General features: G+C 46.5%; 2 protein-coding genes across 3 annotated transcripts in view; one reads left to right on the top strand and one right to left on the bottom strand.

Annotated features, from left to right (window-relative positions):
* Positions 1-2,785: 2,785 nt before the first annotated feature.
* Positions 2,786-26,608, bottom strand: part of IL4R (interleukin 4 receptor) — a 28,837-nt gene continuing 5,014 nt past the window's right edge. For both annotated transcript variants that reach the window (XM_034420640.3, XM_087878811.1), the window contains exons 2-9: positions 18,872-19,007; positions 16,692-16,864; positions 15,978-16,135; positions 14,810-14,960; positions 8,812-8,911; positions 5,081-5,159; positions 4,951-4,991; positions 2,786-4,733 (exon numbers count right to left, since the gene is read on the bottom strand). In XM_034420640.3, coding sequence (XP_034276531.3) covers positions 3,845-4,733; positions 4,951-4,991; positions 5,081-5,159; positions 8,812-8,911; positions 14,810-14,960; positions 15,978-16,135; positions 16,692-16,864; positions 18,872-19,007 — 1,727 coding nt within the window. In that variant the 3' untranslated portion in view covers positions 2,786-3,844. The remainder of the gene's footprint in view (positions 4,734-4,950; positions 4,992-5,080; positions 5,160-8,811; positions 8,912-14,809; positions 14,961-15,977; positions 16,136-16,691; positions 16,865-18,871; positions 19,008-26,608) is intronic.
* Positions 9,746-11,052, top strand: LOC148112079 (uncharacterized). The gene has a single exon (XM_087878591.1). It carries the CDS (start codon positions 9,746-9,748, stop codon positions 10,595-10,597), a length of 852 nt encoding a protein of 283 aa, XP_087734717.1. The 3' UTR covers positions 10,598-11,052.

Consider the following 26,608-nt stretch of genomic DNA (forward strand, 5'->3'; position numbering starts at 1 on the left):
GGAAGGGTGGCCACAGGCGCATCAAGGAGGCTATATCTGGAGACAGTGTCCCTTTCTGTGCTACTTGCAGACAACCTCCCTGCAATTATGTGTGGCTAGCACTCAACTGGCCAGAAGTGTCCTCTACAAGTCTACATGGCCATCCACCATAGGTGGCCCAACAGAGGCAACAGGGTGCCCTTCCTGTCTAGATCTGAAGGCTCGCAACATTCATCGGGGGGCTTGAATGATTAAGAATGAAGAAACAGATTAAATGCAGGATCGGTTCACTATTCTCCGCAGAATTACATGTTCGGTGTTTGTTTTACCCAGCGAGGTCAGTAAGTTCTGTGTTCTTCCTTCAGGGAGAGAGAGTTGGTATTATTGTCTTTTCTCCAGGTAGCAGGAAATTGATGTTAACCCTGCTGGGAAGCAGCCAGAGTGTAGCTCTCTCCAACCGCAGCTGGGAAGATCCGTGGCTGTTGCTGGAAAGGTCACGGTGTGCTTTGTGAGCTCTTTCTCAGAAGTAGCTGGGGATTTCCGCCCCTGCCGGGGATTCAGCGCTTGCAGCCAACGCGTTGTGGGACCTGGCATGGAGCACAGAAGGGGCCTCCTTCAGCCAAGGGGTTGGGACTGACCACGGGCTTCTTTAGAAGATCGAGTCACAGGCGAGAGGGATTCGTCTCTCCCCATGAAATACCAAAGTGCCAGGGAAAGGGAATGGATGTTTTCCTGGCCATTTGGGCAGCATGGATGTGCAGCCTACACTAATTGCAGGCATTATTGGTCCCCGTGGCTGGGGCTTCTAGCCCACACTTGTTTTTATTTTGTTTATTGATCCATTATTAAAATATATATGCCACCAACCTCACTATACAAAGTGACTCTAGGTGGCTTGTGCTACAGTGCCAGTGCAAGGATAAAAACATTAAAATTAACAGGAATTAGTTAAAGCTAGGAAAGAAGTAGACAAGCGGTAGGTAGGAAGGCTTGTCTACTTTTCTCTGAAGGCTGATTTAGTTGCCTGCAACCGCACTTGGCCGTTGCTGCCCACCTACGCTGCGAAGGGTTGATGGGTAAGCAGATGGCTGCAGGCAGACTGACACAAACCCTCCCCAAATCCCAAGTGCGTATTGTGCAAAGGTCCTGTCTGCTGATTGGCTGGTCTGACTTCCTGTTCTGTGCTTTGCTGTTTGAGGGTCCCCTAGTTTTGGGGTCTCCAACCTTGGCAACTTTAAGACTTGTGGGCTTCAACTCCCAGAATTCCTCTGCCAGCTTTGTTAGAATGTTACATTTGCAGAAATATAAATGGCAGCAAGAGGCTCCAAAGGGTGGGGTGGGGGGTGGGTGGGCCCTTCTCCCAGAGCCTGCCAGCTGGGATTCCTCAGCCGACGGGGTCCATAGCATGCCTCTTCTGCAAGAGTGGACGGGGCAGACCAACCCCATTGAGGCAAGATGGTTCTTTAGCCAACCTGGTTCCATCCCACCACTGGGTCATGTTACAGGACAGAAAACAACGGATGGAAACAGATCAAAGAGAGAAGCAACCTGGAACTAAGGAGAAACTTCCTGACAGTGAGGACAATTGACCAGTGGAAGAGCTTCCTTTCAGAAGTTGTGGGTGCTTCATCACTGCATGTTTTTAAGAAGAGACCGGACAACCATCTGTCTGAAATGGTATAGGGCAGGGGTGTCAAACTCGCATCATCACAGCAGCGTCACGTGACGTATTAGGACTTTTCACCCCTTTGCTAAACCGGGTGGGGCGGAGGCAGCACAGGATACATCTGGCCCATGGGCCGCGAGATTGACAGCCGTGGTATAGGGCCTCCTGTCTGAGCATGGGGTTGGACGAAAAAACCGCCAATGTCCCTTCCAGCTGTATTCTGATTGAAATCCCTCTACCAAACCACCTGGTTTTGACCTGCTTGCTCTGTCTGGACAAAATTGAACAGAATAAGGTGTTTTACTGGAAGAGGTGCCTCTGCCCTGTATCAGTGGGGATGCTTGCAATTGTGGGCTGCTGTGCAAACTATTAAATATATTGTGCAAGATTGTCCATGATGTACATTCTCTGTTTCCTAGAAGATCTGCACAAAGCAATGCCAGAGGCCATTGCCTGGATAGCCGAATTGGACATCCAGTTATGATGCCATGGTCGTACATCCATAGTAGTTTTATATATATTTACTTGGATTGTGGGCATATGTTCTCTTCTCTGTCCTGTTCTCATGATACGCTAAATAACAACTACGGTTGTAAGACTACCTGCCTACATTTATGCTGATCCTCTGGCGGGGCTGTGGCCTCCAAATGGTGCCCGTGGGAGAAGAATGCGGTGCTCCTTGGAGAAGGGAGGGGTCCGATGGGGAGAGGGCTTGAATGAGCCAGGGCTTTTTGGCAGCTCTCCCCTTTAGAGAGGCAACTGCCTCCTTCTGTCTTTATCCCGGCTGAGCGCTCGCAACACAGGGCCCAAGTGCCCCCCATGTGCAACAGCAAGGCTGGCCAGTGGCCAAGCATGCCTCCCTTCTGCCACCAGCACCAATTCTGGCTTGCCAAGTCCTGTTTCCCAAGCAACTCGGGTGGCAACTCAGCGTAGCCTATTAGAGCTGTCCTGCATGCACCACATCAGCCTTTCTGCTGCCCCCCCTCCCCCCCCCCGGTTGGGAACTCCCAAAGATGTAAGCCAAGTTGTGTGGGTGGGTGGGTGGGTGGGGGTGTCACAAGCCATGCATTTCAACCATGGGTGAAGTCAGAACAAGGTACGCATGGCCCCAACTTGTACACTGTCAGGGCTGTAAAAGGGTTTGTTTATTCAGTTATTTATTTATTAAATTTATGCCACCCATCTCACTTTCCAGAGAGACTCTGGGCAGCTTGCAATGCGATGAAGTCATATAAACCATTAATAAGAAATAGGAAAAGACTGAAAACCAAGAGCAGGAATGTGGGGTCTTCTCTCCGTCCACCACCCACCTCCAGTGCGCAAGGCCCCCATTGGGGCCTCAAGCTAACCAGCTGAGCCAGGCTTTGAGGTTCTTCTGGGAGGACAGGCGGATGGGGATGGCTCTCCCCTCCAGAGGCACGATGTTCCAAGGGGGGGGGGCATAGCAGAAAAGGCCCTTCTCCTGGACCCCGCCAGCTGAAGCTCCTTGACCCACGGGGTCTGCAGCAAGCCCCGCCTGCCGGAGCGAGTAAGGCAGGTTAGTCCCGTTGGGCCGAAGTGGTTCCTTTCTGCAATGCCTGTGTGGCTTCTCTAACCCCTGGACAGCAGGTCACCTCCTTCAGGTAGAGAAGAGGAAGCCCTGAGCTGCACTGCACTCCTCATGCCAAGATCTGAAAGGCCCCAGCGCTTGCTTCCCCCTCCAGGCAGGACCCCGAAGGATCCCTCCAGGAGGACCCTCGCTCCAGCCCGCCCTTCCCTCCTGGCTGTGGCCTGTGGATCTCCAACTGCAGGAAGAGTAAGGAAGGCCTACTGGAGGGATGAAGGTCTTGGAGGTTCAACTCACAGCTGAGGTTGGGAATGCAGAGCCAGGGTGGGGATGGCTCGAGCCAGGTGCCCACAGCAGCCGCTTTCCAGAGCAAGGGGCATCACCCTTCTGTAGCCATGGCTCTAGGAAGGCCTGCAATTGGGAAGGGGCACAAGCCGGGGAAGATACACCCCACGAAGTAGGCTGCCTGACCCACCACCCACATTCCCTGTTGACAGTCCACAGAAAGCTGAAAATTGTGAAGCGGGGAAATTTCAGCAGTGGGCTTAATTTGCTTTTATCTGAAAAGGTGCAACATCCGTTTATCTCCCTTTGTCCTTACTGAGTTACCTGCCCCCAAGAAGCCTCTCTTCGATGCCCCAGAGGAAAGGCTTCTAGACGGGCTCCATAGACAACTCCGGGGAGGCGAGGCTGCTCTGGAGGGCACAGTTGAAGGCCCGGTAACTGGAGAAGAAAGCAGCCTTTGGACCAGGCAGGCTCTCAGGCCCTCCAGAGGCCCGTAGAGCAGAAGCTGCCAAAGCCTCTCCTTGCTGTGCAGGGAAAAGCCACATTCCCTGGGCAGCTGCTCCATAAAGGGGGAAGGAGTCTTGACCTGCTGGGAAGCCTCCAGAAGTGTCTGGCAGCGGAAGAAGGCCGGGCTTGGTGCTGCCCCAGGCCTGCTGGCTTTGGTCTTCTGGGGCAAGACAAGGCCACTGACTCCAGGCCGGGCAGAAGCCGCTCACCGGCTGAGCCTCCAGGCTGCTGAAAGACTTGTAGCCCGGGGCCGAGGGGGCAGCAGGGCTGCTCTTTGCCTGAGGGAGGGTAGCACAGGAGGGATCCACCGGCGAGGTCTCCAGCCCGGGCAGCCAGTCGGCGTGTCCTTCGGAAGCATATGGGCCTCGCCCTGACAAAGGCAGCTCCAGCCCAGAGCCCTCAGGCTCCACTCGGCAGGCTTGATAAGCCGGCTGGCAGAGACCCTGCAGGCAGGCGGGCTTCTCTGGAGCAGAGCAGCTTTGGGCGGAGGTTGTCGGGGGGCCTGGATCACCCATGCTCAGGACGCCACGCAGAAGGTCTCTGAAGAGACCGGCCACAGCGTCTTCGTGTGGGACCTGCTCCGTCTCTTCCTCTGCCTCTTCCGGGCTTCCTGGTTTGACACCTCCAGCACTGCTGTCTGTGGTTAGAGAGCCTTTGCTCAGGAAGACTTCTTCGGGGATTAGAAAGGGCTCCCGGTTCACACTGAGAGGCTGGCGAGGGAGATCAGCGCCACCTTTGCTGGGAAAAGGCCTGCAGTTGGCATGTCAGGAAGGAAAGGCACGAGGATCAGCGGATTGCCAGGAGCACGAGGGGAGCCCCCTTTGCTTGTTGGCCTCCCCACTCCTGCCGCCTGGCTGCTCATCGGCCTCCCTTGGCTTCGATGACACAGCCTGGAACAGCACTAGAGCAGCAGACCCAGCCCCGGCCTTCCTTAGAGGCAAGACCAGCTACCCTCCGCTCTACATACCGTCTGTAGGGAGCCGTCTCCATCTTGCCGAAAACCCAAAGCTGAAAGAAGCAGGAAGACGCTTGAGGGTGCTTGCATGCAAGGTGCCCTGCCCGCCCCCCCCAAAAGGAGCCACCCTGGGGAAGCCTACCCATTTTCCTGCTGTTATATCCTCTGCCATTTTGCTCTTGCGTGGACTTGGGATCACGTCCCACCATTTCCTCTTCACCCTGCAAAGCAAGAAAAGAACTTACTTCATTATCTGAAGAAAGGCGGGAAAACTGCAGCAGGCATGAGCCAGGCAGGACAGACTCTCCTGTGCTGGATGCCCCAAATGCCCGAGGCTTTAAGACCCCAACACAAGGGTGAATGGGTACAATATTGCCTCGTTCCCCTCCTCTCCTTCAGACTGATTCCAATCGGTGCGGATGGAGAGGAAATTGAGGCTGAGCTCTTTGGGAAATTCCTCAGGGCTTGAACTCTCCCCATGTCAACATCTACAGGAGGTCGCTGAATGAGGCCAGCCTGGGGTCAGTTGATGCCCAACTGTGTCTCTTGACTCTTGGTTGACCAGGGATGCTTTTGAAGTTGTATCTTGGTGGCTTTGGATGGGGAGGTGCAGGTGCAGGTTCATTCCTAACCAGACTGAGCGACTGGATTCATGGAAGCTGTAATTAAGGACCTGCCAACTTCTTGGTTGCTCATCCCTGCTGGTCCTTTTGGATGTGTAGCTCTTGCTTGAGTACTAGATGACGGCTGTAACTAGGAAAGTTTTTGCACAGATTCATCTTGTGCACCAATTGTGTCCTTTCCTGGATCAGGAAGTCCTATGGCTGCACTACTGCCATGTGCTCTACATGGATATGCCCTTGAGTGGTCACTCAGAAGCTGCATCATGTGCAGAATGCATAGTTTGACTGGTAATGGGTGCACTTTGCTTCACCCCGACAGCATCTCCGCCCAATAATAATAATAATAATAATAATAATAATAATAATAATATTTCTATACCGTCCTTCTCCCAAAGGACTCAGGGCAGTATACAGCCTATTAAAAGCACAGACAAACATCAATTAAAATAATTTAAAATTATTAAATAATTCGGCTCAATTTAAAACCCCAGAAATTTAAAACACCCAATTTAAAATTATTATGTTGATAGCCCGGCCTGGCGGAACAACAGGGTCTTGAGGGCACAGCGAAATACCCGGAGGTCGGAGATCTTACGCATTTCCGGGGGCAGATCATTCCACAGGGCTGGGGCTCCCACAGAGAAGGCCCTCCCCCTGGGTGTCGCCAGCCGACATAACTTGGCCGATGGCACCCTGAGGAGACCCTCTCTGTGGGAGTGGACTGGTCGGTGGGAGGCTATTGGTGGCAGAAGTCGGTCTTGAAGGTACCCGGGTCCTATGCCATGGAGCGCTTTAGAGGTGGTGACCAACACCTTGAATCGCACTCGGAAGACCACTGGGAGCCAGTGCAGCTCGCGCAGGAGGGGTGTCACATAACCACCCGCGCAGCCGCATTCTGGACCAGTTGGAGCCTCCGAGTGCTCTTCAAGGGGAGCCCCAGGTAGAGAGCATTACAATAGTCCAGCCGGGAGGTGACAAGGGCGTGAGTGACTGTGCGCAAGGCGTCCCGGTCCAGAAAGGGATGCAACTGGCGAATCAGGCGAACCTGATAAAAGGCCCCCCTGGCCACGGCCGTCATGTGCTCTTCTAAAGACAGCCGTGCGTCCAGGAGGACACCCAGATTGCGAGCCCTCTCTGTGGGGGGCAAAGATTCACCCCCAATAGTCAGCGATGGCACCTGCTGACTATATCGGGGCGCCGGAAGCCACAGCCACTCGGTCTTGGAAGGGTTGAGTCTGAGCCAGTTTCTCCCCATCCAGGCCCGCACGGCCTCCAGGCAACGGGACATCACATCAAGGGCATCGTTGGGGTGATCTGAGGTGAAGATGTACAGCTGAGTATCATCAGCGTACAGATGGCACTTCACCCCAAAACCACGGATGATCTCACCCAGCGGCTTCACATAAATGTTGAACAGAAGGGGCGAGAGGACCGACCCTTGCGGCATTCCCCATGCAAGGCGCCTCGAAGTCGACCTCTGCCCCCCTGCCAACACAAACTGCGAGCGGTCGGAGAGGAAGGAGGAGAACCACTGCAGAACGGTGCCCCCTATTCCTAACCCCCTCAACTGCTGCAGCATGATACCATGGTCGATGGTATCAAAAGCTGCTGAGAGATCTAATAGGACTAGGACAGAGGAGCAACCCCTGTCCCGAGCCCTCCAGATATCATCCACCAAGGCGACCAATGCTGTTTCTGTGCTGTACCCCTGCCTGAAACCCGACTGGTACGGGTCCAGATAGATAGCTTCATCCAGGTGCCGGGGAAGTTGTCCCCGCTCTCAACAACCTTCGCCACAAAACGAAGGTTGGAGACCGGACGGTAGTTGGCTAATTCAGCCGGGTCCAGGGAGGGCTTCTTGAGGTGGGGCCTCACTACCGCCTCTTTCAAGGTGGCAGGAAAGGCACCCTCACTCAGAGAAGCACTTATTATCCCCTGGAGCCAGCCTTGTGTAACCTCCCGGGAGGCCAGTACCAACCACGAGGGACACGGGTCCAATAAACACGTGGCGGCACTAATCTTACCGAGACCCCTGTCCACATCCTCGGGAGCCACAGGATCAAACTCCTCCCAGATAACATTCTCAAGACCTACCCTCGTCTCCTCCCCTGGACTCATCCAATCGGAGTCCAAGCCATCCTGAATCCGAGCAACTTTATCATGCAGGAATTGCACAAAATCCTCAGCACGATCCTGCAAGGGATCTTCCCGCACCCCCCCCCGGAAGAAGGGAGTGGGTCACCCTAAACAGGGTGGCTGGGCGGTTCTCTGCAGATGCGATAAGAGCGGAAAAATGGTTAGATTTTGCCGCTTTTATCGCCACTAGGTAGGTCTTGATATAAGACGTCACCTGTGTCCGGTCGGAATCGGATTGACTAGCCCTACAAATGCTCTCTAGGCGTCTTTTCCGACGCTTCATCTCTCTCAGCTCCTCAGAGAACCAAGGAGCCAATTGAGATCTGCATCGGGTCAGAGGCCGCAAAGGCACAACGCGGTCCAAAGCTCCGGTGGCCGCGCTCTCCCAGGCGGCCACCAGCTCTTCAGTCGAGTCGTGTGTCAGAGTCTCAGGAAACGGCCCAAGCTCCATCAGGAACCTTTTGGGGTCCATCAGGCGCCTGGGACGGAACCATCTGGTCGGTTCCGTCTCCCTGCGGCGGGGGAGAGCGGTAGGAAAGTCCAAGTGGAGGAGCGAATGATCTGTCCATGACAAGCATTTGATATCTAGGTCCCCACTACCAAGATCATTCAACCATAAACTGCACAAGTTGCCACACAGCTTTTGGGTGAAATTCAAGGTAGTAGATGTTACCAACAAAGTCCTTCATGGCTCAGGGCCTGGATACCTGCATATCTCCTGGTATGTCTGGCCATCTTGCTAGATCCAGCCAAGCGCCTAGTCCGGTTATTAAAATTAAGTCATCTTGTGGAGAACTCTTGAGACAGGACTGTTCTAGCGCTGGCTGTGTCCGTGGGGCAGAATCCCCCACCCCAATATCTGCTCAACTCCACTTTGGTGTCACCCAGGAACACTCTTCAGATAAGGCTCCTGCAAAAGGCAATTTCTGATCCCACACTGCGGGGAGTGGGGTGGGGATTCTATTCCCTGGATTTTGGAGTTTACTTTTCCAATAGAGTAATATTTGTTTTCTGTTTCCTACTTGTTTTTTTATTTAAATATTGTCGGTGGCTGAGAATCACTTGAAACGGCTTATAAAACTAACAAACAAGTTAACCAATAAATGAAACCCACCACAGGAGACAGAGGTAGCAGAAGAGAATGAGACTGATGATCATCATGCACAACCAAAGAATGGACGTCCAGGATTGCTTTTCAGAGCTGGGCTCAAAATCTGCAAAGGAAGGAAACGGTTACAAAAAGAGAAACAATGGAAATCAACAACAACTCAGGACTGCCCAAGAGGCTGAGCTGGAGAGAATTCGGGCCGAGCATAAATGTATGTTTCCGTGAAGAAGGAGCAGGTGTGGGTGAGAAGCACTACCACACACTCACTCACTCTCTCTCTCTCTCCTGACCCTTCCTCCCTAGTCGTGCCAGGCCAGGCCACCTCCCTCCGCATAACCGTTTCCCCCTCTTGATCTGAGTGTCCTGGCATCAGCTGATTCCACAGTAAAGCCTACCGAGTAGGTCACATGAGTGTTGCAAAAGCGAGAGTGATGAGGGGAAATTTTAACTACCCTAGTATTAGTTAAACTCTGCCAAGCAAGGTTTTTCAGGAAATGAAGTTGTCTTGCTGACAACTTTCTTTGGGATGGAGAAGGCCCAGGAGGATGATTTATCCTTGACTTGATGCTTGTGGACAGAGAAGACTTGACACTGATTGGCACAACTAAGTTCCTGCAGAACAATAGCTTCTTGAGTGAAGAAATTCTCAACGTCATCTTCTCCTCAGACCCACCACACTAGGAAGGCAACCTCCAGTCATATCTTGGATTTCAAAAAAGCAGATTTTGGTGAACTCAGAGCAAATATCAGCAGGATCCCACAAAAGAAGGAACTAATGGGGGGTTGGGGGTGGGGGGCACTGTTTTACAGTGGTTCTCCTCCTATCTCTCAGGCCGTACGCAATTTGTTTGGGCGGGGGGTCAGAGATCCTCCCCGAGGCCCCTCAGTTGTGGGGTGCTGCAGGGGTCAGTTCTCTCCCCCCCTGCTCTTTAACATCTATATGAAGCCGCTGGGTGAGATCATTCGGGGTTTCGGGGTGTGGCATCATCAGTATGCTGATGATACCCAACTGTACATCTCCACCCCGGACCAACCTAGGGATGCCCTTTCCGTGATGTCTAAATGCCTGGAAGCGGTGTGGGTCTGGATGGGTAGGAACAGGCTCAGGCTCAACCCCTCCAAGACAGAGTGGCTGTGGATACCGGCGTCCCATGATCTAGCTCCCCCATCACTGTTAATGGGAGGGGAGTGTCTTGCTCCCTCGGAAAGAGTTCGTAATCTTGGCGTCCTCTTTGATTCACGGCTGTCTTTAGTGGACCATCTAACAGCCGTGACAAGAGGGGCATTCGCACAGGTTCGCCTGGTGCGCCAGTTACGACCCTTTCTAGACAGGGACGCCCTCTGTACGGTCACTCACGCTCTCATCATCTCTCGGTTGGATTACTGCAATGCCCTCTACATGGGGCTGCCCTTGGGGTGTAGCCGGAGGCTCCAACTGGTCCAGAATGCGGCCGCGCGAGTAGTTACGGGTGCGTCCCGCTACTCCCACATAACACCGCTATTGCGCGAGCTGCACTGGTTGCCGGTGGTCCTCCGGATCTGCTTCAAGGTGCTGGTACTTACCTATAAAGCCCTTCATGGCATGGGCCCGGGGAATCTGCAGGATCACCTCCTACCGGCCTCCCACCACCCAGTGCACTCACATAGGGCTGCCCTCCTCTGGGTCCCCTCGGCTAGACAGTGTCGGCTGGCGGTCCCCAGGATGAGGGCATTCTCTGTGGTCGCACCGACCCTCTGGAATGGGTTGCCCACCGAGCTCCAGACGGCCCCCGCACCTTCCACGCCAACCTAAAGACTTGGCTTTTTCACCAACTTCCCTGATCTGTGTGGATTTTAACTTGGGGATTGGGGATTTTAAATTGGTTTTAATATTATTTAACTCTTATTTATTGTCGGGTTGTTTTTATTGTTGTGAGCCGCCCCGAGTCCTGCGGGAGAAGGGTGGCATATAAATCTGACAAAATAAATAAATAAATAATGGGGAAAGGACTTCAAGATGGGTGGAGGTTCCCAAGGAAATGTATTAAAAGCATAATTGCAAGCCATGAAGGAAAAATGGAGGACAATTTGAGACAAGGGAGCTTCACAGATTGTTGAAAACAAAGATTGTTGGGTGGCTGTGGTAACTCCCAGAGTTTTGGTCAGGGAAGATGAAGCTCTGATTGAGTTGAGCTCAATGAACAATGCTCAGAACAACCTAAAAGGCTTGTTTGGGTATTTTCAACACCAAAGGAAAAAGAAAGAAAATGGAAACCAGCAATTTAGTGGCAGGGGAAAATGGTAAAAGAATTTAAAAGTGGGGGTCAACCTATTTTCCAAAGCACCAGAAGGCAGGAAAAGAAACAATAAACGGAAACTAATCAAGGAGAGAAGCAGCCTGGAACTAAGGAGAAATTAATCAGTGGAACAGCTTGCCTTCAAAAGTTGTGGGTGCTCCATCACTGGAGGCTTTTAAGAAGAGACTGGACAGCCACTTGTCTGGATTGTATAAGGTCTCCTACTTTAGCAGTGGGTTGGACTAAAAACCTCCAAGGTCCTTTCCAATTCTTTATTCTGTTACCAAAAATAATGTGCTTCACCTGGAAATTGTCAGTCCTTCTTTATTGCAACCCTTAGCCTGCCCAAAGCAAAGATAACAGGAGACATTAAGCGAGACCCAAGTTTACAATAAGTGGCAGGTGGCAAAAGCATGATTTCAAAACAAATGTAGCCTCAAAATCGAATGGTGGTGATAAAACAGAAGGTTTAACTAAAAGGAAAAGCTTCACTGGAAATACAAGTGGTTCTGCTCAATTAAAAAATAAGTTGGTCCTAAGTGCTAAGGAATGGCTATTCCATAATCCATCAGATTATGCTGCTCACAGGCAGGTGATCAATTTTTAACTAATTTTAACTAAATTTAAATTGACTTTGATGTTTATGTAATTGTTTTTTGTTCCTTCTTGTAAGCCACCCTGAATCCTTCGGGAGAAGGGCAGCATATAAATTACATAAATTACATAAATAAATAAATAAATAAATAAATAAATAAATAAATAAATAAATAAATAAATACACGATTAAAAGCCAACAGAAACAAAAGGGGACAATGACATAATAATTTCAAGGGTGTCTGCAGACAATCTAAATGAATTCCTACAGCAACAGCCACACTGAATATGTATAGATGTATAGCAACAGCTACGACATTTAATGGGAATTTTTTCTGATCATAATCCAGTGACTCTGGTATTTAAAAAGAAATATAGAATATAGAGGTGGAGATTAAATGAGACTCTGTTATAAGCAATCAAGAACTGTAAAAAAGAGTTTGGTATGCAAATAAATATTCTTGAGAGGACAATTTATATTACAGAATACTAAATTGAAGAAACAGACAAAAGATTAAAAAGACATAAGTAAAAGAAAATGATTTAAAATATCACTTGGAAGGAAAAGTATTTTGAAACAAACGTTTGCAATGCCAGTCGATTAAAGTAGGGAAAGGGACAAGGACCAGGCTGATCATCTGCATCTGATTACAAATGCTTTGAAAATGGACGGCTGCAACCTTTGCAAATAACAATGAAGCCTGTTTTTGGAAAACAGTTTGATACCAGAAATTGGAAAGGATCAAATTCTGCTTTCATTCATAAAGAAGGGCAAGTTCCTATTTTACCAAAAAAATGACCAGTCAATTTCTTCATTGCATTAGAACTATGAAGTATTTAGGATGGTCTTAACTAAAAGAATGAAGGATTTTGTACATGAAGATCAATGTGGCTTTTTGCCTCAAAGACAGCTGAGGGGCAATATAAAAATATCCTTAACATACTAGAATATAATCAATATATGCAACACAATCAAAACAAGCTGTGTTGATATTTCTTGCTGTGGAAAAATCATTTGCCAATTAGAATTGGATTTTTTTGTTGAAACAATGGATTTTGAAGATAATTTTATCAAATGAGTAAAACTGATACATAACTCACAAACAGTACAAATAGTAGTTAATGGTAACTCAATCTTGTGAGATACACACAAGAACAAGAAGAGCTTTCACAGCTGTTGTTCAGTTTGGCTTTGGAAGTTCTTATGAGAGAGAGAGAGAGAGAGAGAGAGAGAATGTAAGAGGAAAGAATAACTGGGGTGAAAGTGAAAAAGTAGTTATATAAACTTTTGCAGACAGTTTGGTGTTAATAGTTGAAAATTTCTTGGAGGGAATAGATATATTATTGGAAAAACTGAAAGAATTTGATAAACTGGTTGGAATTAAAATTAATGAAGAAAAAACTAAAATCTTAGCAAAAAATACGAGGATGGAAAATCAAAATGTACTGATAGGAAAGCCACTGAGAGCCACTGAGGCCACTTGGAAGTTAATCTGTGCCCTCAGCGTCCCCTTTATCAGAGTGGAAATGGGGATGGGACCTTCCTGGAAGTTGTAAGGACTGTGTTCTTACAAAACAGTCCTTTCAGCACTTCCACCCCCCATTTCCACTCTGATACAGGTGACGCTGAGGGCAGAGGGTGAGAAACCAAGATGAAATATAAAATTCTGCAGAGGGTTAAAACTACCCAATCTTAAATTATGTTTGCAGCCTATTGTTTGGTTTGGAGGAAGGATCTCTTACATGAGTCTCTGGCCTGAGAAGGAAACAGATTTCACCAGGAAGGACCAGGTTTCTACTCAGGTACTAGACCAGGACTGTGTTAGAAGTGCAGGTGGCTCAGAGGTGGCTAAAAGGAGCAGGAAAGGGCTGCAAGGGAGCCCCATGTCAATCCGGAGGTACAGAAACGCAGATATTTTCCTTCAGAGCTCCAAGGCATTTGAAGGCACCATGTCTGTTGCACAAATGCTGCTTCCCAGGATCCCATGCGCTTCTTGCACCAAGAGGAAGACGATGGCGTGAAGTGCATGGCCAAGGCTCGGGCAAGGACTGACAGTTAAAGGGGGCAAGGCTAGGATGTCTGGGGTCAGAGTGCAAGACGGATGGCCCCACCTCAGACAGATGGGTTCAGTGGATTCCTCTTCAGCCCATAATATTTCTACATTTCTTGCCTGAGACAGGATGAGGAATTGCCGCAATCTAGTGCTCCTCTAGTTCCTGATTTTGCGTGCAAACTCATTTCTGCATTCTTCTACAGTGTTTCTTGTGAGATGAAGGCGATTTAGCATATCATGAGATTTTTAAGCTCAGGATTCCATCTTCAGAGCCTGGCCTCGTCAAGCCCTGCATTTCCACAGGTGGGAGAAAAAGGCTGGCTTTATAGGCAGCTTTGCAGGACTGGTGATCTCCACATGGTCTCCCCTCCTTCCTTTATCCCATTGCTTCTAATGGACAGCATTTTATGTGTTCACCAAAACTCTTGTCTTCCATTACTTGTGTGTTTCCAGACTTGGCTGGCTACTATTGTAGCAGTGCAAATTCTGGTGCCAAAGAACTATAAATTGGCGTTTTAAAAGTATTGTATTGCTTCCTTTAGCAAAACGTTGCTGTTTCTGTCTTATTATTAGCCTAACATATCTAAAATGTTTAGTAATTAGTTAATTATTCTTAGGCTATAATTCCTCGATTTCTGGTTGTATACTGTAGACAAGATTGCATTTTTTATAATACAATTAAACCAATAGATTAAGTCCAATCCCTTTTCCCTGAAGGTATCTAATAAATTGAGGAGAAATTAATCAACCTGAATGGGAACAATCTAACCCTGCCCCCTCAAGAAAAAGGTGTTAATTAGCCTTGGAAAAAATATTTGCTGAATTATACACTGTAGAAAAATCTCCTTTTTAATCTTGCTTCCAGCTAACTGCAGTATTATAACATCTACTTAGAAATAGAAAGACTGCTTAGACCTTCCCCTAGGAAGCCACTGCCGAAGGGTTGATGATGGCTGCACAATTCAGAATAGTTGTAACACTGCAAACGCTCAGGAAGTTCCTCCATGTCCCAAGGTTGCTCTGCCCTGGGAACCTGACAGGCAGCTTCCCCACAGCAAAAGTGGCCTTCAGCACACTCACCATTGAGCCATTCACATGTAGCACTCCACTCACTCCAGGGTTCCGTCCAGTATTTCAACTTATAGCGCACACTCGCTTCGTAGGTGGAGTCTGAACGGAGCTTGTCCGCGAAGATCATATGACGGGATGAGTCCTCTGGAACATTGATTATCTGGAAGAGGAAAACACGTCAGCGCGCGCGCGCACACACACACACAGAACAGCAAGAGCAAGTGAGGGAGATCACTTTGAGGGAAATAGGCAAGACCTGTTAGCTTGGCAAAGAGGGCTGAAACATTCCTTAAGTCTTGGGAAGCAAGACAACATTTGGAAGAAGCTGAGATAGACCCTCCCTGATCCACTAGGATTCAAGAAGGAAGGGAGATCGAGCCCAATCAGACCACAAGATTGTCAATCAAAGCAGCCTTTGTTTTCCTCTGGAATTGATCCCCTGGGCTGATCTCTCTTAGGGGACTCACACACAATGCATAGCCTGAATCCTGAAGTGGCCCCTTCCTTTCTACTTCTCCTAAATGCTGAGCAGGCCAAGGAAAGGGCCACAAACATGGTAAGCTCTTTTGGAAGACAGCTGCTGAAGCTGTCTTCCAAAAGCTTCTGTGGGGCCTTAGCCAGGGGCGGAAGAAGGGAAGGTCCTGTTGGCTTCTAGGATCTGGCCGATAATGGAGTTTAATGCACGTGCCTTATTATTTTGTACATTTTTATCATTTATGAATTTTAAACATTTTCTTAGCTTTTAAAAATGTTCTGAAAAATTTCCCAGCCCTGTCTACTGCCCGTGTTATTGCCCGTGTTCATAATACGCTACTGAATAGCAGGGCAATCCTTAGCCCATGTAGACATTTGAAGAACAATTTGACAACAGAAAAAGTTGCCTGAGGCATCCTACCTTGAAATGCCTGAGCCTGCTTTCTTTTCAAAGGACAGACTGTCTCTGGCCGAAGGTATTGGGCTCTGACCTAATTTAGAAGCAGGTGAACTTTCCCTTTCAGGTGCCCCCAAAGAAGAATAGATTACCTGTAAGCTCCTACTGGCTCAGGGTTAAATTTACAGAAAGTCCAGCTATCCTCTTATGAGGCTGAGGGAGCAACTCAAAGTGATACGATGTTCCGCTTCCAAGCCATCAAATCAGCCTTCCTCACCCACAGAAAGGGAGAGCAGCACCCCTTACCTGTTCGGTATGGTTTTTGGGCCAATAGGCAACCTCGTATTTCGCTGCAATGTTTTGAAGTGGGTTCGAGTCATTGTAATCCCTCTTCCAGGTAAGGATGAAAGTGCGGTCCTTCTTATTCTTCTCGACCCTCAGGTTAATCAGGGGCCTGGGCTTCACTGTGATGGTGAAGAAGCAGAGGAGGACACTGAGACAGGCCGAGGCATCTGGGGAAGGAACACCCTGCAGGCAGGGCACCGGGTGGGGCCAGGAGGACAATTCAAAGCCTCTCTGTATCTTCTCTCTTTCTTCCACTTTAGGGACTTTGGTCCTAGTGTTGGAGGAAGCCCCAGGGTGACTCCCGTCCTCTCTGTCATTTAGACTCCCACCCACCCCGTATACACCCCCCTCCATTCAACTGAGAACTCTTCAAGTAGAAGAGAAAGGAGGCTTGAGATATCAACCGTTAGGATATCACCACAGAATTTTTTGGGATCTCTGTCTGGGAAACAAACACAAGCACCATTCTGGAAGCAGAGCCAAGGGAGGAACTGACGGGCATTTTCTACTAATGCACACAGTCTTGCAAATGAATTTTCCCTATCTCCTTTTCCCTACTCAGTATATCCATCATGCCAACAGATGCCCCTTTTGCCACCTAAAACCAAAATTGCTGTGGTTTAGGATGGTCCCGGGGTGGAAAGAGGTTTGCATGAAAAGCCAAGGGTATCTCACCAACTGAGTCCATATCCAAGCTCTCGTTGCTCCAGACCTTGGCATTGTTCTCTGTCCTGGCCAGCGATATGTTATACCTGGCTCTTCTGAAATTGTCTGCTAGAATCACGCAAACACACCAGGGGGCACTCCTGTGGCCCTGCACTTTCTTCAGAGGGCACTCCCGTGGATTCCTGGAAAAATGGCAAGAGAGAGCACACAAACCTTTCTTCATTTCTGCACAGCCAGAGATGGTCTGTAAAGTGCCGAATACCTTTGCGCTGCCTGGGCTGCATAGACGCTTCCGTCCATGAAGGGAGCAGCAGCTCCCAACCTTGGGGGCCAGAGGGCAAGGCATGCTAGGCAGGCCCACAAAAGAGACCGTGAGAGAAATTCTGCTCCTGAGACACATTTCTCCCTCTTCACGTTTGGAAGCCAAGGATTTGTGCCTGACCAGCTTGGTATTGCAGGTGTTGCTGATTACAGGCGATGTTGGGGCACAGCAGATCTTGTCCAGTCCACAACAAGGATCAGGCTTGGAAATGCCACCAAATATCAGGATCTTATTATTGTATGTGGTGGACTTGTCCAAAAGCTAAAGATTATTGGAGCAGAATTAAAATATGGATAGAAGAAATGACTCAACAACATATTGATTTAAAATTGAATTGTTCCTACTGGGTATCCTACCAGAGAAAATTAGTAAAGAAAATGTATACTTGATTATACATATAATAACTGCAGCAAGAATAATATTTGCACAAAGATGGAAAGCAGAGAAAATCCCTTTAGAAGGGAAAGTAATTAGAAACATTTTGGACTGCGCAGAGATTAATAGATTAATGATTAAAGAGAAAGAGGATACGGAATATTTTAAGATATGGGGGAAATTTTATGATTGGATAGAAAAGAGATATAAAGAATTTGATAAGCAAACAGGAGAAAATTACATAAAATATATGTATTTTGGAGAAAATATTGAAATAGAGAAATGGGATTTATTTATTTTTTTTAAAACATTTATTTTATTTTTTTCAGACACACATAAAATACATAATTTCTGAACAGAGTATTGACCGAGTCAAAATTCATACAGCTTATTTTCTCCATATTTACTATATATGCTCCAATTTCTGCCAATATTCTACGTCCCCCCCCCTTTTAAAATAAATATTACCATCCGCCCTCACCTCCTTATCTTCAACACAACTCCTTTTTTCAAGAAGGAAACAGCAGCAGCATAACAGAGTTGGAAGGGACCCCCCCCCGTCCCTCCCTACTAGATTCAACAAGTTGAGTGGCTCTAATTTATTCAAGGACTCTGTCCACTCTACTGGTTTTTGTGACCAGAGCCCATTCATGTCTGCTGAACAAGACAGGTGCTGGCTCTCTCTCTGACTACAAACAGCTTCGCCTATAAAAGGTCTTGCAAAGCCTTCCCAGGACCAGGGCCGGATTTAGATGAAAAGAGGCCCTAGGCTATTCCACTTATGAGGCCCTTTCACCTATAGTGAAAGTGTAATTTTAATTTTGCTAACAATTTGAATGTAGGCCCCTCTTGATCTTGAGGCCCTAGGCTGAAGCCTAGTTAGCCTATAGGAAAATCCGGCCCCGCCCAGGACTCATTTCCCTGGGTTAACCACCCAGGCGCTCTCTGGAAGGGCTCCACTGGGCCAACGTGAAGATGCCGGGAAGGGGACTGTCTCCTCAGGGCTACCACAGTACCTTACAACCCTACCAAAAAGCTAATTTGGCTCTGCCAATGGGAGAGCTAAACATCTCATGAAGGAACTAAAATTCTGCCAGAAGAAACAAGAAGCAACATTACAACACCAAGCAAGTTGGATGGACACAATTGCAGCCATGATATGTGCATCACTGGAAAACCTGAAGAAACAGGTTGGGGACAGATGATCTAGCTATGTTGTCTGAAGTCATGGCCCTCTCTTGAGGACACGTAAGCATCATGACGAGAGAATGCTGGACAATGATCCTGTCAATGGCCCAAATCAGCTCCCTGTGGCAGAGTGAGGACAGATGGAGGAAGTTGCATAGCTACTCCAAGGAGTTGATTGACCACCTGGTTCCCCAGTCCCTGAAACTATGAGAGTCCCTGCTTTACAACTGATCCCACACCTCCTACCCTTGAACGGAGGACTGTTGTGTCCCTCAACACAACACACAGCTTTGCTAATACTTACTCTGCAAAAAAAAGTCTCTGGTAGAGTACTTTAAACTCTGCGGTGCAGTTGGTGATGGCATCCACCTTCCAGCGACAAACCAGTGTAGTGACATAATCGTTGTAGCAGTCTACCTGGACATCCTTTGAAGACGCAACTAGGAAAGTACAAAAGAATAGTTACTTGGCGAAGCTGATACATTCAGACAAATAGTCTGGCGCAGCTCAAGGCGTTTCCCCAAAACTCTGCAGCAGAATGAACCTTTGCAGAAAAGTTGACCTCCTTGGTCTCTTGGAGCAGAAGCGAAAGAATCCTAGGGAACATTTCTTGGATTGGATGACATCGCTCTACGGTTGGGTTTCCTCGGCTGAAGGAGTAGGCGGGACCCTTCCTTGGCCTGCGTAACTTTCTTTGGCTGGATATAAGCCAAGCAGCAGCCTGGTTGTAGTCCAGTTCCTGGTTATACATACCACATCTTATAAACATGGGGCTGTGATCTATGTTACTGCCTGGCTCTTCTCCGGAGCAGGGCTTTCTCCGACAATGGCTGGTCCTGGTTTTGATGCAGGTGGGTCTGCTCATGCCACGGATGGTGGGCAAAAGGTAGCTGCTTATGCCACCCCTTTTTCTGTCAAGGAAGAGGGGGAGCCTCTTCCTCTTCACCTCAGCCAGTGATCCCCTCCTCCTGCTTGTCAAATAGCCCGAGCCAAAAGGGTGGATGGCACCCACACCCTCACATGGGACAATATGTTATTGTTAGGAGAAAATAACTGTAGCAGTAATTAACACAGAGAATGCCTGTCTCCAAAAGCCCCAGAGAGGCTTCCTGGGCACCATCACGTTTTAATGGGTTGATGGTGAATTTATCTAGAAAACGTGACCTGGTAACTATGTAGGAAGCTACGCCCTACAGCATATAGTAGTAGACGTAATATAGTGTATGGAAATCAAGGGCCCTTGATTTCTGGGGTAGGTTGAGAATCTCCTGGTAGAAAGGCAACTGTGTGGACATATTGTTCTAAAAATATTGTTGTCAAATCTAGGAGTGTATTAATTATAAAATATATAAAATATAAAAATATAAAAAATTATAAAAAATAAAATATGTACACTGAGAGCATATGCACCACAGACAAGTTCCTTGTGTGTCCAATCACACTTGGCCAATAAAGAATCCTATCCTATCCTATCCTATCCTATCCTATCCTATCCTATCCTATCCTATCCTATCCTATCCTATCCTTATTCTATTCTAATTTTATTCTATTTCATTCCGTATTTTCTATTCTATTCTATTCTATTCTATTCTATTCTATTCTATTCTATTCTATTCTATTCCATTCTGTTCTGTATTTTCTATCCTATCCTATCCTATCCTATCCTATCCTATCCTATCCTATCCTAATTCTATTCTATTCTAATTTTATTCTATTTCATTCCGTATTTTCTGTTCTGTTCTGTTCTGTTCTGTTCTGTTCCGTTCCGTATTTTCTATCCTATCCTATCCTATCCTATCCTATCCTATCCTATCCTATCCTATCCTATCCTATCCTATCCTATCCTATCTGCTGAAAACATTCACAATATTTCTATAGAAGAAGAAGCAGCAGCAGCAGCTTTCCATGCCTTCATTCTACACAACATCAGGTTGAGGACGGGAGCAGCAGAACATCCTTTGATTAATGGCCTCAGCGTCACAAAGGGAATACAAAAATGGACTCATCTTGTTCTATGTGAGTTAATCCACATAATTTGTGATACTGAAGGCTCCCCAGAGTTACTTGGTTGAGTTTGTGGTTAAAGAAATTGAATAATAAATAACCATATTGAAAACAGCAAGCTGATCCAATTTAGTGGCAATACCTACTGAAAAGAGTTGCAACATCAACAATAACAACCCAAACATACCTCTGATACATAACTGAGGATTTCAACGGAAGAACCAGAAGGAAAACGATCTGGCAACAGCAACAGGCAAAGAGGGGCTCAGATGCAGCCCCCCCCCATTTAAAGGCTGCATCTCCTCTGATGTAAAAAGCAGCCCCAACATTCCAGTTTTTCTTCTCTATGGCCACAGTTCCACCAAATGGACCACAGGCTGTAGTGACCCCCTAGAAGATCTCTCTTGGGATGAACCCACCACCACAAACAACTCAGCAACATCCTTATTCTGGCAAACTCAGCCAAATTTTGAAGCCCCTCAGCTTCTGGGGTACATACTGGACTATCAGGTCAGATTCACATCAATACTAGACATCAACACTATCGCAACGAAAGACAGTCAACATGTTGATGAGCTGAATAGTCTTGGTTAGCTGTTTCTCCCCCCCCCTCCCCAAGAGTGATTTCAAGGAAGATGCAAGTCATCAATGTGTGTAGCTGAATATTTCAGATTTCCTTGACCTGACACCTCCTGATGAATGATCGAAGAGGGTCTATTACAATCCACCCTGGCCAGCTTCCTTTCCCGCTCTCCTACATGAATGACTAATCGTGTAACTCTCTGTGTATTAACTTGGAATCTAGCAGGATGGAGGGTCAAGATTTGCCTGTATTTCTGTCCAGTTCTGGCCCAGTTGTGATAAAAAGGACCTGGCTGAGCATATTTCAAGACCTGGCTTTAAGACCTGGATCAACGGCATGGAAAGTGAAAGGCTGAGTGATAGGCGATTGTCCATACGGATCAGGGAAGAACCAGGATGGGAAGTCAGAGACATGATCATAGGTGGGGGAAGTCCTCCGAAGATGCCGTGCTGAGCAATCTTTCTCTCCTGCTGACAAACAGCTAATTTCACCACCAAAGTTGGCTCTTGGATTTGAACGGAAGCAATTAGGAACAACCCAAAATGATTCTTGGACAAATGTGGATCTACATGGAAAGAGGAATCTGGAAAATTGCAATTTTCAGTAGTCAGAAGTCAGGTCTCCATCTTTTCCTTTCAGTTGCTTGTTTGTTTGTTTGAAGAATGGCTGGGTTTTAACTGCACATTTTGACATTTCCTTTTTCCTTTTGATTTTTCCTTTTAAATGTTAATCGACTGGCTGAATGGTGTTTTATTATAATCCCTTGCTGGATATTAAAATTAATTTTTTTGTGTTTTCTTTTACTTTTTTTTTTTTATTTGATTTATATGCCGCCCTTCTCCGGAGACTCAGGGCGGCTTACAATGCGTTAAGCAATAGCCTTCATTCTTTTGTATATTTTATACAAAGTCAGCTTATTGCCCCCACAAACTGGGTCCTCATTTCACCTACCTTAGAAAGGATGGAAGGCTGAGTCAACCTTGAGCCTTGGAGAGATTCGAACCAGCAGAAATTGCAGGCAGCTGTGTTAATAACAGGGTGCACTAAACCACTGTACTATCAAGGCTCTTACTGCTTTATTTGCTGTTTCAAATCACTTTTACTTTCTCCGTATGGAAGTTGATGGCAATTCCCTGGGTATTGAAAGTAATCTGATCTGATTTACATTTGTATTTTCATTATAGGGATTTCACTTTTATTAATTTTTAAAAGCTCTGGTCTTATTTTTTAAATTGTTGATGGAAATTCCCCTGTTTTTTCTACTTATTTTTATTGTGGGAAAGATTATCTCAATGCTCTCCAAGGTTATTTTGTTATGGTGCTTCCCCTGTTCCTTGTTTATGTTTGGCTCTAAAGGAAGGGTCTGGGAATATATCAAAAATGCAAACAATGCACAACATAAGGATAAAGACCTTTGGAAAGCCCTTGAAAAAATGTTTTTCAACTTACAAGTTTGAATTGAAAATTTAGATTAAACATTTGATAAAATAACAATGGTTTTAAATCAACCCAAGGATGATATTCAGATGTAAGGAACAGCAGTTAAACAGATTTACAATCAGATGACTGGAATTTAATTTGTTGCTGGCATATTTGAAGGAGGTGGCGGTGTCTGGTCCGAAAATGGCCGGCTGATTGGAGAAGACTGAAAGGGGCAGGGATTCTAAAGACTCAAAGTGGACAGAACTGATGAGCGATGAACTAGATGTTTCTAACTAAACTAAACCAGCCGGCGGTACCTGAACATACTTGTAAGTGGATCATAAGCTTCCTAACAGGCAGGAAGCAGCAGGTGAAGCTAAGCAGAATCACATCAGATACCTGCACAATTAGCACAGGAGCCCCCCAGGCTGTGTGCTCTCTCCACTTCTCTTCTCTCTGTACACCAATGACTGCATCTCAAACAATCCATCTGTTAAACTACTGAAGTTTGCAGATGACACAACAGGGATCGGTCTCATTCAAGACAACGATGAATCCGCATACAGAGGGGAGGTTGAACAACTAGCCTCGTGGTGCGACCGGAACAATCTGGCACTGAACACACTCAAAACCGTAGAAATGGTGGTAGACTTTAGGAGAAACCCTCCCATACTACTAGACAACACAGTATCAACAGTAGAGACCTTCAAATTGTTAGGTTCTATCATATCTCACGACCTAAAATGGACACCTAACATCAAAAACGTCATCAAAAAAGCACAACAAAGAATGTTCTTTCTGCACCAACTCAAAAAGCTCAAACTGCCCAAAGAGCTGCTGATCCAGTTCTACAGAGGAATTATTGAGTCATCTGCACCCCTATAACTGTCTGGTTTGATTCCACAACCCAACAGGACAGACACAGACTTCAGAGGATAATTAGAACTGCAGGAAAAAAAAAACAATTACTACCAACCTGCCTTCCATTGAGGATCTGTATACTGCAGAGTCAAAAAGAGGGCTGTGAAAATATTTACAGACTCCTCACATCCTGGACATAAACTGTTTCAACTCTGACCCTCAAAACGATGGTATAGAGCACTGCACACCAGAACAACTAGACACAAGGACAGTTTTTTCCCAAACGCCATCACTCTGCTAAACAAATAATTCCCTCAACACTGTCAAACTTATTCACTAAGTCTACATTACTATTAATCTTCCCTTCGTTCCTATCACCATCTCCTCCCACTTACAACTGTAACTTGTTGATCTATCCTTACGATGTACAGTTTCCTAATATGATTTGATTGCTTATTTGTACCCTATGACTATGACTAGTTACTAAGTCTGCATTACTATTAAACTTCTCATCATTCCTATCACCCATCTCCTCCCACTTATGACTGTATGACTGTAACCTTGTTGCTGGTATCCTTAAGATTTATATTGACTGTTTCCCTATGACTATCATTAAGTGTTGTACCTTATGATTCTTGACGAATGTATCTTCTCTATTTATGTACATTGAGAGCATATGCACCAAAGACAAATTCCTTGTGTGTCCAATCACACTTGGCCAATAAATAATTCTATTCTATTCTAATCTAAGATTGATGGGGATTGGGAAACGGATTGGTTATATCTAACTGGAGAACAAATGTTAAGAGACCTTTCAACCTGTAGATGATTTTTTTTTTGAACAGCAAATGCTGTGGCAATACCTACAACAGAGACTTATAAGATTTTGGGGACTGAGATCCAAGTGAAAAAGCCCAGTTAAAGTTTTAAGGAAAAGCCTTATTAAGAATCAGTCGAGGATATTTGATCCTGGATGGATGAGAGAAAGTGGTAGATTATGGTGGGTTAGAAGCCGTTGTGGACTTTCTACGAGTGAAATACAATAATAGGGCTCTGAAGTTTAACTGTTGTTTTGACCTGTTATCTGTTTTTTTCAATATACCGTATTTTTTGAATATAAGATGCACCTTTTTCCTCCCTAAAAGGGAGTGAAAATTTATACACCGAATGTAGCCCTGCCCACCTACTGGCCCCCATCCTTTGGCCTCTGCCTCCCAGCAATTTACCTCCTTGCAGCAAGAAGAAACAGGTCCTTTCAGCTTCAGCACAGCCGAATTAGCACAAGTTGATTGGATTGGCCTCCCGACTCTCAGCTGTTTTGCTCTCAGCTGTTTTGCGCAGGCCTCTACTGCTTGCTGCAAGGAGGTAAATTGCTGGGGGCAGATTTTTTTTTTCCTGTGCTAATCAAGCTATGCTGAAAATGAAAATGAAAATAAAGCAGGATGTTTGCTGAAAGGAGGCAAAATTGCTGGGAGGCTGAGGCAGATTTCTTTTTCTTGTTTTCCTCACCAAAAAAGGTTGGTGCATCTTATAGTCCGGTGCATCTTATACTCTGAAAAATACGGTATATTGTGGGTAATTGTAATTGACCAAACTAAGTGGCAATTTTAATTAGCAATTTTGTGGTGTTTGTATGTCTATGTTTTTCTTGACTGTACACCGCCTTGAGTCCTACGGGAGAAAGGCGGTATAGAAATATAATAAATAAATAAATAAATAAATTGTCAGGTCAAATAGGTTAAGTAAACTTGTAGAAGTTCATTAACTGTGCGGCTTCGTTTCATGGGGTTGGGGGAACTATTATTCTTGCAGTATATCAATATTTGACTGGGGGGACAATTTGTTTGTATGTTTGTTTTTCTTTTTATAGGCATAGTTTTGCCGTGTCTAGTTTTGCTTTATTTTGTATTTTCTTTTTCTATCCTTTTTTGGAGTTGTATTTTAATGTTTTGAATAAAAAAAAATAGTAAAAAATAAATGATCATAGGTGCTTCTTCATCTTTTTTGCTCAGCTGTCAATTTCCAGTTCAAGGTTGTAGGACAGGTGTAGAAAGTCTTACCCAGAGAAAGTCCATTTTGTTGAAAAACCCTTCCTCTTGCTCATGAGATGTTTTCCTTTTGGGCCTCACATCCATGTTCTAAAATCCTTGGGAGACTACGTGACAGCCTTATCAAAGAACTTGAACCAGGCGGGCAGGTAATACAGGTTAACTGCCCCTTTCCTGTTGCAGATAGTTTTGAGTTTTGCATACTTCCTTACCAGCCCCACCAGTGAGGGACAAAGGCCGAGGGCTGTCCTGCTTTAGTCAGGAGCCCACCTTCTGGGAGGGGCAGCCTCTGCCAGGGGTGTGAATCCTTTGCGGCTTGTTGCCTGCTGCTTGCTAATGATCAAAGGCATATAAAAGCTAAATTGCCCCCCCCCCCTTGTACTGTACAGAAGAAACAGGTTGCAATTGTCTGCATTGTCCAATAATTGACTTTGCACCAGGGAAAAACAATCCCAGCATTTGGCCAGGCCAATGTAGAGTTTGCTTCTGGGATTGAATGTTTATACACTTCCACAAACGTCTGTTTATTATTCTCCAGGTCTCTGGGTGAATTTGCAACAAACCTTGGCAGAGGTCACCTCACATACTGCAATGCGAGGCTGGGCCTCCTGCACAAGTTTATCTGAGGTCATTAACTTTCCCGAATAATTCCACTCCCTGTTTCTGCCACGGCCTTTTAGGGAGCTGCAAAGGAATGCTGCTGATATGCAGTTGTTAAACCAGGAGTGCCAGTGGAACCTGCAAATGGTAGGCAAGATTCTTGTAGGCAAGAATCAAAACATTGCTTTCCCCTTTACTCTCCATCAAGACACATCAAGGAACCCTTTAGCGTGAGACTGTATTTGTCTCCTAAATCAGTGTTTCTCAACCTTGGCAGTTTGAAGATGTGTGGACTTCAACTTCCAGAATGAATCCTTGGACAAGACGTGGGAGCTGAAGTCCACACACCTTCAAGTTGCCAAGGTTGAGAAACACTGTCCTAAACAGGAACGTTGTCTTTTCTGCTTTATGAACCAGAGGGCAGGGACCACCAAGCAGCTGCCGTCAATGTCTCTGCACACTCAGACCACCCCCCTTCTCAAATGGGGTCTTGCTTAGCTTAGAGCTTCGCAGGAAGAAGCGT

This window comes from Pantherophis guttatus, chromosome 14, assembly GCF_059756535.1.
Source record: "Pantherophis guttatus breed Tessera chromosome 14, ASM5975653v1, whole genome shotgun sequence".
NCBI classification, from domain to species: Eukaryota; Metazoa; Chordata; class Lepidosauria; order Squamata; family Colubridae; genus Pantherophis; species Pantherophis guttatus.

What these genes read in the sequence shown, in the direction of transcription:
- LOC148112079 (XM_087878591.1), top strand. Translation starts at nt 9,746, where the DNA reads ATGAAGCCGCTGGGTGAGATCATTCGGGGTTTCGGGGTGTGGCATCAT.